This window comes from Pyrgilauda ruficollis, unplaced genomic scaffold, assembly GCF_017590135.1.
Source record: "Pyrgilauda ruficollis isolate IOZ18807 unplaced genomic scaffold, ASM1759013v1 scaffold16, whole genome shotgun sequence".
NCBI lineage: Eukaryota > Metazoa > Chordata > Aves > Passeriformes > Passeridae > Pyrgilauda > Pyrgilauda ruficollis.
The window spans coordinates 7,453,192-7,466,785 of NW_024514764.1; the positions used below are offsets into that span (position 1 = coordinate 7,453,192).

The 13,594-nt window shown below is 40.5% G+C and overlaps 1 protein-coding gene across 4 annotated transcripts in view; it reads left to right on the plus strand.

The window, feature by feature from the left end:
- Positions 1 to 13,594, plus strand: part of MYH11 (myosin heavy chain 11) — a 54,697-nt gene that overhangs the window by 32,516 nt on the left and 8,587 nt on the right. For all 4 annotated transcript variants that reach the window (XM_041462721.1, XM_041462722.1, XM_041462723.1 and 1 more), the window contains 24 exons: positions 317 to 412; positions 788 to 906; positions 1,078 to 1,230; positions 1,396 to 1,569; positions 1,735 to 1,908; positions 2,312 to 2,426; positions 3,032 to 3,225; positions 3,384 to 3,505; positions 3,616 to 3,685; positions 3,828 to 3,988; positions 5,115 to 5,223; positions 6,111 to 6,242; positions 6,524 to 6,730; positions 7,115 to 7,252; positions 7,910 to 8,033; positions 8,471 to 8,642; positions 9,229 to 9,441; positions 9,564 to 9,708; positions 9,802 to 10,008; positions 10,824 to 10,928; positions 11,031 to 11,183; positions 11,614 to 11,862; positions 12,099 to 12,311; positions 12,978 to 13,190. In XM_041462721.1, the coding sequence (XP_041318655.1) occupies positions 317 to 412; positions 788 to 906; positions 1,078 to 1,230; positions 1,396 to 1,569; positions 1,735 to 1,908; positions 2,312 to 2,426; positions 3,032 to 3,225; positions 3,384 to 3,505; positions 3,616 to 3,685; positions 3,828 to 3,988; positions 5,115 to 5,223; positions 6,111 to 6,242; positions 6,524 to 6,730; positions 7,115 to 7,252; positions 7,910 to 8,033; positions 8,471 to 8,642; positions 9,229 to 9,441; positions 9,564 to 9,708; positions 9,802 to 10,008; positions 10,824 to 10,928; positions 11,031 to 11,183; positions 11,614 to 11,862; positions 12,099 to 12,311; positions 12,978 to 13,190 (3,758 nt within the window). The remainder of the gene's footprint in view (positions 1 to 316; positions 413 to 787; positions 907 to 1,077; positions 1,231 to 1,395; positions 1,570 to 1,734; positions 1,909 to 2,311; positions 2,427 to 3,031; positions 3,226 to 3,383; positions 3,506 to 3,615; positions 3,686 to 3,827; positions 3,989 to 5,114; positions 5,224 to 6,110; positions 6,243 to 6,523; positions 6,731 to 7,114; positions 7,253 to 7,909; positions 8,034 to 8,470; positions 8,643 to 9,228; positions 9,442 to 9,563; positions 9,709 to 9,801; positions 10,009 to 10,823; positions 10,929 to 11,030; positions 11,184 to 11,613; positions 11,863 to 12,098; positions 12,312 to 12,977; positions 13,191 to 13,594) is intronic.

A 13,594-nucleotide genomic window follows, 5' to 3' on the forward strand; every position in this document is an offset into this window, starting at 1 on the left:
TGGGGAAGATGCTACAGGCACTGTGAGTGGGAGACAAATTCCTGAGATGTGGGGATCTGCCTGAGGAGCCAGCATAGCTTAGCTTGTGGTGCTGATGTTGCCAGACTGGCCCATTTGCTCCATGCACAGATTGTGGAGATTTTTGCTCAATCAGCTCTCAAACTTCTGCAGTTTTAAGGCACAGTTCTTTAAAACAAGCCTTACTATTTCCAGAGAGGCACAGACTATCAGAGGCACTGGAATGTTATTGCAGAGAACAGAGTTTTCAAAATGTGGCTATTCTGTTCCTCATTTATATTATCTGTTTCTCTTACAGCTATTCTCAGGGTCGTTTCATCTGTCCTACAACTGGGTAATATTGTCTTCAAGAAGGAGAGAAACACTGATCAAGCTTCTATGCCAGATGATACTGGTATGATTTTCCACTTCAAAATTTAGTTAACATTGAGAAATAAATAAAACAGCAATCATCAATATTCATCAATATTTTTTTATTTAATTGCTATTATCTGTGAAGCTCTCAAGCTTTAAAATATAAACCATGCTTAAAATCAGCTCAATTATCATTAACTTTTCTAGTAATCTTGAATCCATAAATTGATGAATGGTGAATTTGTTGCCTGGATCACAAGTGTTACTTTTATGGCGTCATCTCTTGTATTTACAATAGAGAAGTTTTTAAGGAAGATAAATAATTCTGCATACTTGCTGAGCTACTCCTATTCACACTTACTGACCACCTAAGAGGCAATTCAGTCTGAAATAAAATCTCCCTTTTTAATTCTAGCTGCACAAAAAGTGTGTCACCTGATGGGTATTAATGTGACAGATTTCACAAGATCTATTCTGACCCCAAGGATCAAGGTCGGACGAGATGTTGTCCAGAAAGCTCAGACCAAAGAGCAGGTACCACGTGCACTCTGCTCAGCTCTCCTGAAGCTCTTCTCCCTTTTCTTATTTCCATTTCTCCTTACATCTTGTCTAAAGGGAAACATCTATTTTCTGTCTCATTTCTACAGAAATTAAGAGTTAAGTGGGTTTCTTCTTTCACTTACAATCTCCTCTGGCCTTTTCCAGGCAGACTTTGCCATAGAAGCTTTGGCCAAGGCAAAATTTGAGCGTCTGTTCCGTTGGATCCTGGCTCGAGTGAACAAAGCTCTCGATAAAACAAAAAGACAAGGAGCTTCTTTCTTGGGGATCCTTGACATTGCTGGATTTGAGATTTTTGAGGTGTGTACTGTGGGACACAAGCTGATTAAACTCATATAGATCCTTAAATTTTAATTATTTTAATATGCAAAAAGAAATACCAAATAGCACATACCATCTTGTCATTTAAGTTCACTCTTGAAGTCTCTTTCTAACACTACAAATTCACTTCTTTCCTCTTCACAGATCAATTCCTTTGAGCAGCTGTGCATCAACTACACTAATGAGAAACTTCAGCAGCTTTTCAACCACACAATGTTTATATTGGAGCAAGAGGAATACCAGCGAGAGGGCATTGAATGGAATTTCATTGACTTTGGCCTGGACCTGCAACCTTGCATCGAGCTGATTGAAAGACCAGTAAGATTCTCTCTCTGTGGGTGGGATACTACAGAGGTATCAGCTATGTGTCAGTACAACAAGAGATCCTTTATTTCCTGGAAGGATCTGTAACCTTAGGGGTGAGGAAGGTGGTGTTCTGTCTGTGCCTCTGCTTGTTCTGATCTGGTACCCTTCCCATTGCAGACCAACCCTCCCGGTGTCCTGGCTCTGCTGGATGAAGAGTGCTGGTTCCCCAAGGCTACTGACACATCCTTTGTGGAGAAACTAATTTCAGAACAAGGCAACCATCCCAAATTCCAGAAGCCCAAGCAACTCAAGGACAAAACAGAGTTCTGTATAATGCACTATGCAGGAAAGGTACTGGACAGATTGAGCTGTTTTGACTTAGGGAACTTTGATACCCAAAGGATCAAAGAGAAATATTCTGGTACCTGCATTGATGAGACATGGCTTTAATTATGAAATATGCTTATTAAGTGCTTTAATTACACAACACATAAAATAAGATTTACAAATCATGGTTGTGCAAAGCTCACAAAAAACCAAAAATTACCATCACTGAGGTTATTGAAAATCCAAGTAATTTGGATTCTTTTCTAACAAGCAGACTTTTTAATGTGAGAATAAATACTCAACTCTCAATTCTAGAAACTTCTGCACATTATTTGTCTGATTTTGTGTTAATACAGTGCCCTGTGTTCTTGGACACTCCAGATTTCTTATCAAGAGCAAATTTTTGAGCACTCACTGTTCCCTGCAGGTTACCTACAATGCAACTGCCTGGCTGACAAAGAACATGGATCCACTAAATGACAATGTGACTTCTCTGCTGAACCAGTCTTCAGACAAATTTGTGGCAGACCTTTGGAAGGATGGTATGAATCACTACTCTAAATCGGTGATGGGCTTTAAAGGGAGAAACTCCTACCAGAACTTTTTGACAGCCATCCCTTGCTGGCAGCACACAAGTGTGAATGTGATAAGCACAGAAGAGACTGAACTAAGACATAAGAATAATGTGTTCTAAAGACATGATTAATGAAAGACTTCATTAGAGAGTTTTAAGCACTATCAAAAAATTTCCTTAATAATATTCAACAACAGAATAAATATTATTCATTACACTGTTAAAATGTTGCTGAATATTTAAAATTGTGGACCTCGTTTAATACAGGTTATTGTTAGGTTTTATGAAGCCTCTCATGTAAGTTCTGTGGAGTTCTATTTAATTCATGGACATAATAAAATATATTCTGGGTATTCAGTTGCTCCATTCTGTCACTACTTAACAAAATTTTTTCATCTTTGACAGAAGTAGAATATTTACCAAGAAGGACTTCTAGTACATTTGTCAGAATGCTTCTATTGCATAAAAAATATACCTGTCCTCTTTGGCAAGCTGCAGTGCAACCATGGCAGTGATGAGTGTGATGTGAGGCAAGGAGAGTTTATTTAAACTGTTCCATTCTTTCTTTTTCAGTGGACCGTATAGTTGGGCTGGACCAAATGGCCAAGATGAGTGAAAGCTCACTCCCCAGTTCTTCAAAAACCAAGAAAGGCATGTTCCGTACCGTTGGACAACTCTACAAGGAGCAGCTGACCAAACTGATGACCACCCTGAGGAACACCAATCCCAACTTTGTTCGCTGCATCATTCCAAATCATGAAAAAAGGGTAAGTTTCAGATGCTCGGTTTTCAGACTCCTGCCACGTTACTCCTGTTGAGCTGCTCGCTGCACGTGGCAGAGCTGAACCATGTCTTCAATCACAGACATGTGGACAGTAACATTTTTGTAAATCCATGCTAAAAATACCTTCTGTTCCCTTCTCAGTCTGGCAAACTTGACGCCCATTTAGTGCTGGAGCAGCTGCGCTGCAATGGTGTCCTGGAAGGGATCCGCATCTGCCGGCAGGGATTCCCCAACAGGATCGTCTTCCAGGAGTTCCGCCAGCGGTACGAGCCCCTCCACCCCAGCTCTGCCTTCGGCAGGGCTGTACCCCTGTCTGTCTGTACCAAACCACCCAGTGTGCTTCAGACTCCCTAACAGAAGCATCTTTTGGCAGATATGAAATTCTCGCTGCAAATGCCATTCCTAAAGGATTCATGGATGGGAAGCAGGCTTGCATACTCATGGTGAGGAAAGCATTTTTGATCCTATTATAATTAGGCCTATACTTCTTATATAAAAGCATTGAGACTGAACAGAAATGAGAAGTGATTTTTAGTACCCTAAACCTCAGCACTGAAGTTAAAAAATATTCCTGTTTTCCTCTAGATGAAAGCACTAGAGCTTGATCCCAACTTGTACAGAATTGGACAGAGTAAAATCTTCTTCAGAACTGGTGTTCTGGCTCACCTGGAAGAAGAGAGAGACCTGAAGATCACAGATGTTATTATCACCTTCCAGGCTATGTCCCGAGGCTACCTAGCAAGAAAGTAAGAATATGTTCTGACAAATAGAATGTTTTCTGCAGCGGAGTATCTGCAGGGGCCTTTAGTGTTCCATATAACAAACTGAAGATACTGAGACATTTCATTATTAGTTATATTGCATTAGAACTTGTGTCCAATGAAGGTTTCAGCTCCAGCCCAGAAAAGGCTGGTCAGTGTAATTACAGGGAAGCAGTTACACTGTGAGGCTGCTCACACCCCTCTGTACAGTAAGCTGAGAAAATGACCCATCATTTAAACATTTACGTGTCTGTACCAGCAGGAAAAGGAGCATTCTAAGCCATGACTGGAGTCTTATGCACTACAACTAGCAGCACCCCTGGCATCTATAAAACATAAAATAATTTCTTCCACAGCTTCAGTGTGGAGCGCTGATCATCTAGCATGATCCCAGTTAATGTACACCACAAAACTATCAACAATAATGCCTTTTTTTCTGTATACTGTCAAAGCTTTCAAATTGCCAGACAAAGAAATATGTCTCAAGAACAATAATCAATGCAAGATATGAGTGCCTGTGTGTTGTGATAAGGCACGAAATGATGACACAGACACTGCTGCTCTCGAGGGGAACAAAAAGAAGAAGCTTTATTTTCTGACTCCATCATTTATAGTTTTCCAAAGGTGACAGTGGATTGGAGGGTGACAGTGCCACCTCTCCAATGCCACTGGACAGACCAAGGGTCCATCAATTCTCTCCACCTCCATGAAAGAATGCAAAACATAGGTTATTTACAGAACTGTGTGTGAGAAAGTTTGTTGAAAGTATGTAAACATCAGAAGGCTTAACAAAGTCTTACAAAATCAGGGCGACACCTGTGTACTCTGGAAAGGTGTGCACACCTAGAACTAGATCTATACCTCTGTGCCTATCCATGGAATGCAAACAGACAAAAAACTAAAATAAAATACCAGATAGCTAACTAGAGTTATCACCCTTCCTCAGGAAAGCACAGGCAAACAAAGCAACAAAAGAATTTGTGCCAGACTCCCCAAACCATGTGGCTCATCAGCAGACTCTCATGCCAGAGTTTCTTTGCTTAATGTGTGTACCTTGCAAACACCTTCTATTCTCAGACTGAACCAATTTGCTTTATGTTTTTAATCACAGAGCCTTTGCCAAGAGACAGCAACAGTTGACTGCAATGAAGGTTATCCAAAGAAATTGTGCTGCCTACCTGAAGCTGAGGAACTGGCAGTGGTGGAGGCTGTTTACTAAAGTGAGTGACTGCTATCAGTAAATCTCTCCTCAGTTTTCCAAAAGAAATCAAATGCACATGATGCCAAGGTACATCTTGTCAGGCACACTCCTTGTTCCAAAGCCCATTGCAGCTGGTGACAAAAGTCTCATTAGTTTCACAAAATTTGGGATTAGAGATACTCTGGATAGTTCAATAATGCCATTAACATTAAAAGCAGTTCTAACTTGAGAAGAAAACAATCTAATTAGGCAGAAATTCATAAAAGATTTTGCATGCTTGGAGACTTTTTTAATTGCCACAAAATGAAATAATTTCACAGAGATGGATAATGAGAACACTGAGTAAAATGGAATTTTCCAAACATCCGGAGTGATGTGTCTATGGGGAACCAAGTAGCTTGGGAATTCCTAACTGAGACACTAAACATCTTCCTGCTGGGTACTCATGCAAATTAAGTCTATTTTCCTATTAAAGAGGCTGGGGTGTTTCAAGAATGGCCTTCAGTTTGGATTCAGAAAACTTTTCCTACTTGGATTGATTGTAATCTCCTCTGCCTCCAGAAACAGGCAGTAACACACAGCTGTGTGTGCACATTGCCTTTCTATGCAGATGTAACTTTTGTACATTATCAAGGGATGAAAATAGACCTAGAGACATTTCATAAGTGACACTATCAGAGGCAGAGGTGCTCACAAGGCCCCAGGAATTAACATAGAGACAGCCAAGAGCAACACTGCTGAGGCTTGGGGCTTTAAAGATGTTCCCATCAAGCTTGGCTGGACAGTATCTGTCCAGTCTTGAGCAATGACAGCACTAGCATTAGTGCCAGTCACTCCTTGAAGCACCATGCTCAGCAACACAAATCCTGACAGGAAACATGCGTAAAAAATCCTTTCCATTTCCAGGTGAAACCACTGCTGCAAGTCACCCGCCAAGAGGAGGAAATGCAGGCCAAGGATGAAGAACTACAAAAAACTAAGGAAAGACAACAAAAAGCAGAGAGTGAATTGAAGGAGCTGGAACAGAAACACTCACAGGTGATTTACAGCTCTGATCCTCTGGGAAGCCCTAGCTGTTCCTTTACCATGTTTAGAAGCTGTTATAATAAAGATGTCTCTCTCCTTTGCTCTCATGATTGTCTTCATAGCAATGGTCCAGAGCAGAAGGTCAGTGCAGACAAGCTCCCAGTCACTCCAGTAAAGGCCCAAGACCCACACAAGAATGTGTGGTGGAGCTGCCTGCCTGTACCCCAGGAATGTCCAGTAAAACAACCAGCTTGCACTCCAAGCTTAACTTCCTCTCCATTTTATTTGTGCAGCTTGTTGAAGAGAAGAACCTCCTGGCAGAGCAGCTTCAGGCAGAAACTGAGCTGTATGCTGAGGCTGAGGAGATGAGAGTCCGTTTAGCTGCTAAGAAACAAGAGCTGGAAGAAGTCCTGCATGAGATGGAAGCCAGAATTGAGGAGGAGGAGGAGCGCAGCCAGCAGCTGCAGGCAGAGAAGAAAAAGATGCAACAACAAATGCTGGTAAGGAGAGTTGAGTGACAAATACAAACCATAACTTGGATCTCACTGGGACACAACAGAGACAGGAAAACCTCAGATCCTAGGACAGTGCTTGCTGCACAACCCTCTGTAGGATATATGTCTGTGCTACTGAAAGAAGGACAATCAATTGATGCTCTTTCCTCCAGAGTTCTCTTCTTCCTCATCACAACCCTAATCTTTTCTCTAAAATATTAACAAATCTTTCCTTCTATGTTGTCAAGTATTACAGATTGTCTAGTTCTTACTAAAAACAACAAAGTTTACACATGCAGAAATAAGAATTAAGCATTTCTTAAGAACTGTAGAAGTAGTATTTTATTTCTAGAATTCATGTTTTGTGGGTTTCTTTTTCCTTCCCTAAAGGACCTTGAGGAACAGCTGGAAGAAGAAGAAGCTGCAAGGCAGAAACTGCAACTTGAAAAAGTAGCAGCAGATAGCAAGATAAAGAAAATGGAAGATGATATTCTGGTAATGGAAGATCAGAATAACAAGCTAAGCAAGGTGAGTTCTGGGTCCACTTTCTTATTCTGAATATAGTGAAAGTTGAGAGAAAACCTTCTCTTCCACTAGAACGACAGGAATACTCTTGACTATCTAATCTCATGGATGCAGAGTTACACCAGACCATCAGTCCAGCCTGTATCAAATGCATTTCTGATAATTTTTCTGTGCTCATTTAAACAATCCAAAATTGTGTAAAACTACTCTGTTTGAGATCTGCTGTAGCAACAATATTTTCAAGCAAAATATTTACAGCAGTTATGCACAATCAGTGGAAGACATGTCTTCTTATCCAGGAGCAGACTAAATAATTCTCTTGGTTTTCAACTAATTTCAACAAAACTTCATGATTAAAACTGGAAAGTAAGAATGTCTTCCAGTACTTTTTACAAGGGATTGCTCCTGTAAACTGGGCCCTGTACTTAGCAGCCATCAGAGAGAGCACAAGATTCTAAGAGCAGCAGCTTAAAGAACATAGAAGTCATAGACACCCCTCCATAGCTCCTCTGTAACTGAAAAATTGAAATGTATCACTACAGTCTCAAGAAACGCAGCATACAAGGACAGTCTCTTGGACATTTTTGGTTGGCAAAGAGTTGATTTATGATCACCAATGGCAGACACATTTGCTAACAGAAATATTTTATTTTACTTAAGGAAAGGAAACAACTTGAGGAAAGAATAAGTGATCTAACGACAAATCTTGCAGAAGAAGAAGAAAAGGCCAAAAATCTTACAAAGCTCAAGAACAAACATGAATCTATGATTTCCGAACTTGAAGGTAACATGAACAATAGTTTATTGGGGGTTTTGTAGAATTTCTTCTTTTTCCTTGGCACAGAACAAAACAACCTCAACAGAATCTGGAGAGAACTTCTTAAAAATCTGTGGGGTATTTCCAAAGTTTTTATGCTGAACCCAGTTTGGTGGTAATCACCAAATCCCCATGGTGCCAAACAACAGAAACCTTTTATTCCTTATATATAAAAGAGTAGAGAGAAAAATGAGGGGGAAAATGCTTATGTTGGAGAAAGATAAAGAAATTATTCTTCAGGATGGCTAGAAATAAGGCATTGCATGTTGCTCCAAAAACACAGTGACTTGTGTTAAATGCATAGCCACACTGGAGGCCAGAACCATTTGTTGCCCGAGTTTGGGATCAGATTAAGGACTCCTGGCACTACCACAGTCTGGTGACCAAAACCCCTCCTTTTCCAGTGCGGCTGAAGAAGGAAGAGAAGAGCAGACAAGAACTGGACAAAGCTAAGAGGAAGCTGGAAGGGGAGGCAAATGATCTACACGAGCAGATTGCAGAGCTCCAGGCACAAATTGCTGACCTGAAGGCACAACTGGCCAAGAAGGAGGAAGAACTGCAGGCTGCTCTGGCCAGGTACTCACTCCTGGGTCTGCACATGGTGGAAAGCGCAGGCTGGAACTTATCTTGCTCCTTCCCAGACACTGAGAAGCTCCAGCCATGAATCTCATCTCTCAGTTCATCCCCTCCATGTGCTTCCCCATTTTCCAAATGTCCTTTTGTGAAAAATGCTTATGCTACTGCTTGTTCATAGACAAATAATCTATTTTATTAAATTACCTCCGGATATCAATGAAAACCCCTCTTCCCATAGGCAAGGGCAGTGCTGTCAAATATGATGAAATGTAACAATCTCTTCATAGGCAATAGGCAAAAATTAATTAAGAGTCTGATCTTGATCCACTCCAGAATCACAGCGGATTTTCTGTATAGATTTAAGAGGGAAAACACTCAACCAAACTTGCTGAATAAACTGATTAGCATCTCCAGACATTGCATCCAGCTAAAGTACAGCTGTCTGATCTTTTTTGCATCAGTCTCCCTTTCTTTGGCGCTTTCTTGCACAGAACTTGTAAATCTTTAGTGTATACTGACTTCCTCAAAGTGAAATAGTTATTACTCTTTTTTAATTTCTAAAATGAAACACTCTTTTTTCAAAAAGGCTTGAAGAAGAAACTACTCAGAAGAACAACGCCCTCAAGAAGATCCGTGAATTGGAATCTGTAATTTCTGATCTCCAGGAAGACTTGGAGTCTGAAAAAGCTGCAAGAAACAAAGCAGAAAAGCAAAAGAGAGACCTCGGTGAAGAGCTGGAGGCTCTTAAGACAGAGCTTGAGGATACTTTGGATACCACAGCCACCCAGCAGGAGCTCAGGTATGGATATGTAGCACAAGGGGGACACAGGAATGTCCCCAGGCTCAGTACAATACCAGCATTGCAGTAGGTCTGGAATGCTCTTGTCTGCTGCTGCTCCAGTGATGTGTGTCACCTTCCAGAGCAAAGCGTGAGCAGGAGGTCACAGTGCTGAAGAGAGCCCTGGAGGAGGAGACTCGAACCCATGAAGCCCAGGTCCAGGAGATGAGGCAAAAGCACACTCAGGCTGTGGAAGAGCTGACAGAGCAGCTGGAACAATTTAAACGGGTAAACAGAAATCCATCTCATTGAAAACTGCCTCCTAGGTAACACAATTTCCTCTTATAAATCATCTTTATTCACTTCTTCACATGCTCGTAGGCTAAAGCAAACTTGGATAAGACCAAACAGTCACTGGAGAAAGACAATGCAGATCTGGCTAATGAAGTCAGGAGCCTGAGTCAGGCCAAACAAGATGTGGAGCACAAGAAGAAGAAGCTGGAAGTACAGCTGCAGGATTTACAGTCCAAATACACTGAGGGAGAGCGTGTTCGGACAGAACTCAATGAAAAAGTCCATAAATTACAGGTAGGAAGGAGTTTGATGCTTTGCTGTGACACCGTGGGACTGAGAAGCTCAGTTTATACTGTTCTGTGAGGGTTTATCTAGAGGAATTATGGCCCTGCAGCCAAAATGCTCATTTTTTGTTATCTTAAACTCCTACCTCATTAACCACACAATTAATCAATTACAACCGCTTCATCTCATGGACCTGAGAGCTTTTAGTCTCACCACCCCTCTGTACGTGTTGCAGTCTGTAATGCCATCACTGATTCAGTGACCATGATGCAGATCTGACAGTTTCTTTCTGTTTGTTCATTTTTGGGTGGTGGGGAAGATTGACAGGTATATGGCTTTTGGAAATGTATTAGACAGCTATTAAACACGTGCTCAGAAAAGATGACAATGAAAGGAGAATGCTCACTTAGCTACAGTTTAAGAAATAACTAAAGATCATTTTGAATGGTTCTCTGGTAGATGTTCAATGTCCAGATATACTAATCAAGTTTATTGTTACATCCTGTTCATACCTGCAGTAAGATTTGCTTTATTTTAAGCTGGTGGATAAATAAGAAAATATAATCAAATTCATCAACTTCTGTCAAACTTGGGAAGAGGAAGGAAAATCCATCAAAAATCCCCATTCTCCTTTGCAGTTCATTGCAAAGAACATACTATTATTGCTTTACAAACATGACTAGATATAGAATAATAAACACTATGGTAAACTAGGCAAATATTGCATTAGGTAAGATTTCAGACAAATCCAAGGAAACTAAAGTTTAAGGAAGATTTCAAAGCTTTGCAAAATAACTGAGTTTATTCTTTGTGGCATCTCACAGGTGGAAGTCGAAAATGTCACCAGTTTGCTCAATGAAGCAGAAAGCAAAAATATCAAATTGACCAAAGATGTTGCAGCCTTAGGATCTCAGCTACAAGATACACAGGTAAACTTGCATCCAAGATCAGCTCACCTACAATATTCATAAAATGCACAATAAAAAGACCTAAACTAATGACTGTCTTGCCAATTGATGTGCTGACTGCAGGAGCTGCTTCAGGAAGAAACGCGGCAGAAGCTCAATGTGTCCACCAAGCTCCGCCAGTTGGAGGATGACAAGAACAGCTTGCAGGAGCAGTTGGATGAAGAAGTAGAAGCAAAACAAAATCTGGAGAGACATATTTCAACACTGACAATACAGGTATCAGTGCCATAGTTAAATCATTAGCTCCGTCACTGAGAGCTGTGTTGGCAATTCCAGAGGATCTGTAGAATTATCCTGGCACAGCACATGGACCTTCAGGGAATTTGTGCTGTTAGCCCAGATGGCACCAGTGGTGCTCCACAATGGAGACAGCAGTCCCCCTGCCCTTTAAAATGTTATCTCTAGGACAGGGACAAATGCAAGGTAGCTCCACACATAGTCTTGCACACAAGGCCTGTATGTGCCTCCTAGGTCTGTGCTCTGCCTCATTTTATGAAGGCTGGGTGATGGGTAACTGTCACCAAGTTCACACAGGTCAGACTAGGAAAGCTTCAGGTCTTAGCTGTCTCCTGGCCAAGTTTTTTGTCTCTCTGCCGAGTTTTGTTGTCACAGCTACAAAGGTTTGTCCTCTGAATTCAAATTTCAGCTCTCTGACTCTAAGAAGAAGATACAGGAATTTACCACCACAGTAGAATTCATGGAAGAAGGCAAAAAGAAATTTCAGAAAGAAATTGAAAGTCTCACACAACAGTTTGAGGAAAAGGCTGCTTCTTATGACAAACTGGAAAAAACCAAGAACAGACTCCAGCAGGAGCTGGATGACCTGGTGGTGGACTTGGACAACCAGCGTCAGCTGGTCTCCAACCTGGAGAAGAAACAGAAGAAGTTTGATCAGGTATGGACTTCAGATTCTCCCTTGCTGTGTTATCATCTGTCTGGAACTCACAGTGTCCACTGGAACAAGGGGACAAAAAATTAACTAAAATTTAATTATAAAAGAAATTGTTAATTTTTTATTTATGTGCCTTTATCAAAAGCAGAGATCCTTCTCTGTCATTAACAACTGACAAGAAGCTGCAGTAGAAAAGCCTGTTAACAATGACCTCCTGTATTGACACTATCTTTTCACAGATGCTAGCTGAAGAAAAGAACATCTCCTCAAAATATGCAGATGAAAGGGACAGAGCAGAAGCTGAAGCTAGAGAAAAGGAAACAAAGGCTCTGTCATTGGCTCGAGCACTTGAAGAGGCTTTGGAAGCCAAAGAAGAACTGGAGAGAACAAACAAAATGTTGAAAGCTGAAATGGAAGATCTTGTTAGCTCCAAAGATGACGTTGGCAAGAATGTAAGTTTTGGCCTTAGAACAATCTCCACAACAATAACTTAAAATAGCAGCTAAAAAAAGATATAATTGTTTTCAGTGTGGGAAATTCTCTGCAGCACACAAATCCATTCAGCAAGATCAGATATTACATACAAAATTCAAAGGTTATTCCATTTAAGTCCAAACTTTCAAGGGACTTGGCAAAGTAACTGTAGGGTATGTTTATTTTGAACATAACTTCAAGCATAAAGAAGATTTTAATTGATTTCTAAATAATTTATCAGTTTATTACACTTCTTTGAAATAGTAAACTCTGCAAATCTTATTTTATTAGTTATATTTGACTTTGCCACCTGCCTTATATTTACTTACATAACTGCAGTAAATTTCCACTTCTGCATTGCCAATCACTTCTTTTATTACAGGCATATGACTATATTGCTGCTAATACTAAATAAATTAAATTATGATATTTGACTAGATTAAAAACAGAAGATTGGGATAAAGAGACTCTCGTTATTTTAAGACAGTTTTGCAAGTACAATTTTGCATTTTCAGTGTAAATTAGTTGATTCATTGTCCACACCTGATAGTTTCAAATGTGGCCTATACTGCAGGTATACTGTGTATAACTAGAATTATTTTTATTTGTCATAACAAGTCTATTAAATTCTCATTGCTTGAAAGGTCCATGAGTTGGAGAAGTCTAAACGGACCCTTGAACAGCAAGTAGAAGAGATGAAGACACAATTGGAAGAGCTAGAGGATGAGCTACAGGCTGCAGAAGATGCCAAACTCAGGTTGGAAGTTAACATGCAGGCTCTGAAAGGCCAGTTTGAAAGAGATTTACAAGCCAGAGATGAACAGAATGAGGAGAAGAAAAGACAACTCCTCAGACAGGTACCATTCCCACCTACTGCCTTTGGAAATATCTAACCAAGCCAGTTGAAAGGCCCCAACCTAATGTCATTATTAAAGCACCTCACTAACTTTAATGAAACAAAAGCACTACATTGTCTTGAACATGGTGATAAAAAAAGAAGAGGAAGAAAGAAAGCATTATTTTACTAGAGAAAGCCGGGGGGAGGGGGGGGGGGGGGTCCCTGTTTCAGTAGCAGATGCACAGTTACCAACAAATGTAGCTGTTTAACTCTACAACCAAAATAGTATAAAACATATGAATTGTTATTTCTGACATAGTCAGAACCACCTTCCCTGTATTCTCAGTGCAAGTGAAAAAAGACAACTTCTAATACAGCTGCCTTCTCAAGGTACACTGAATGCATACGAAAGCACTGGAGATG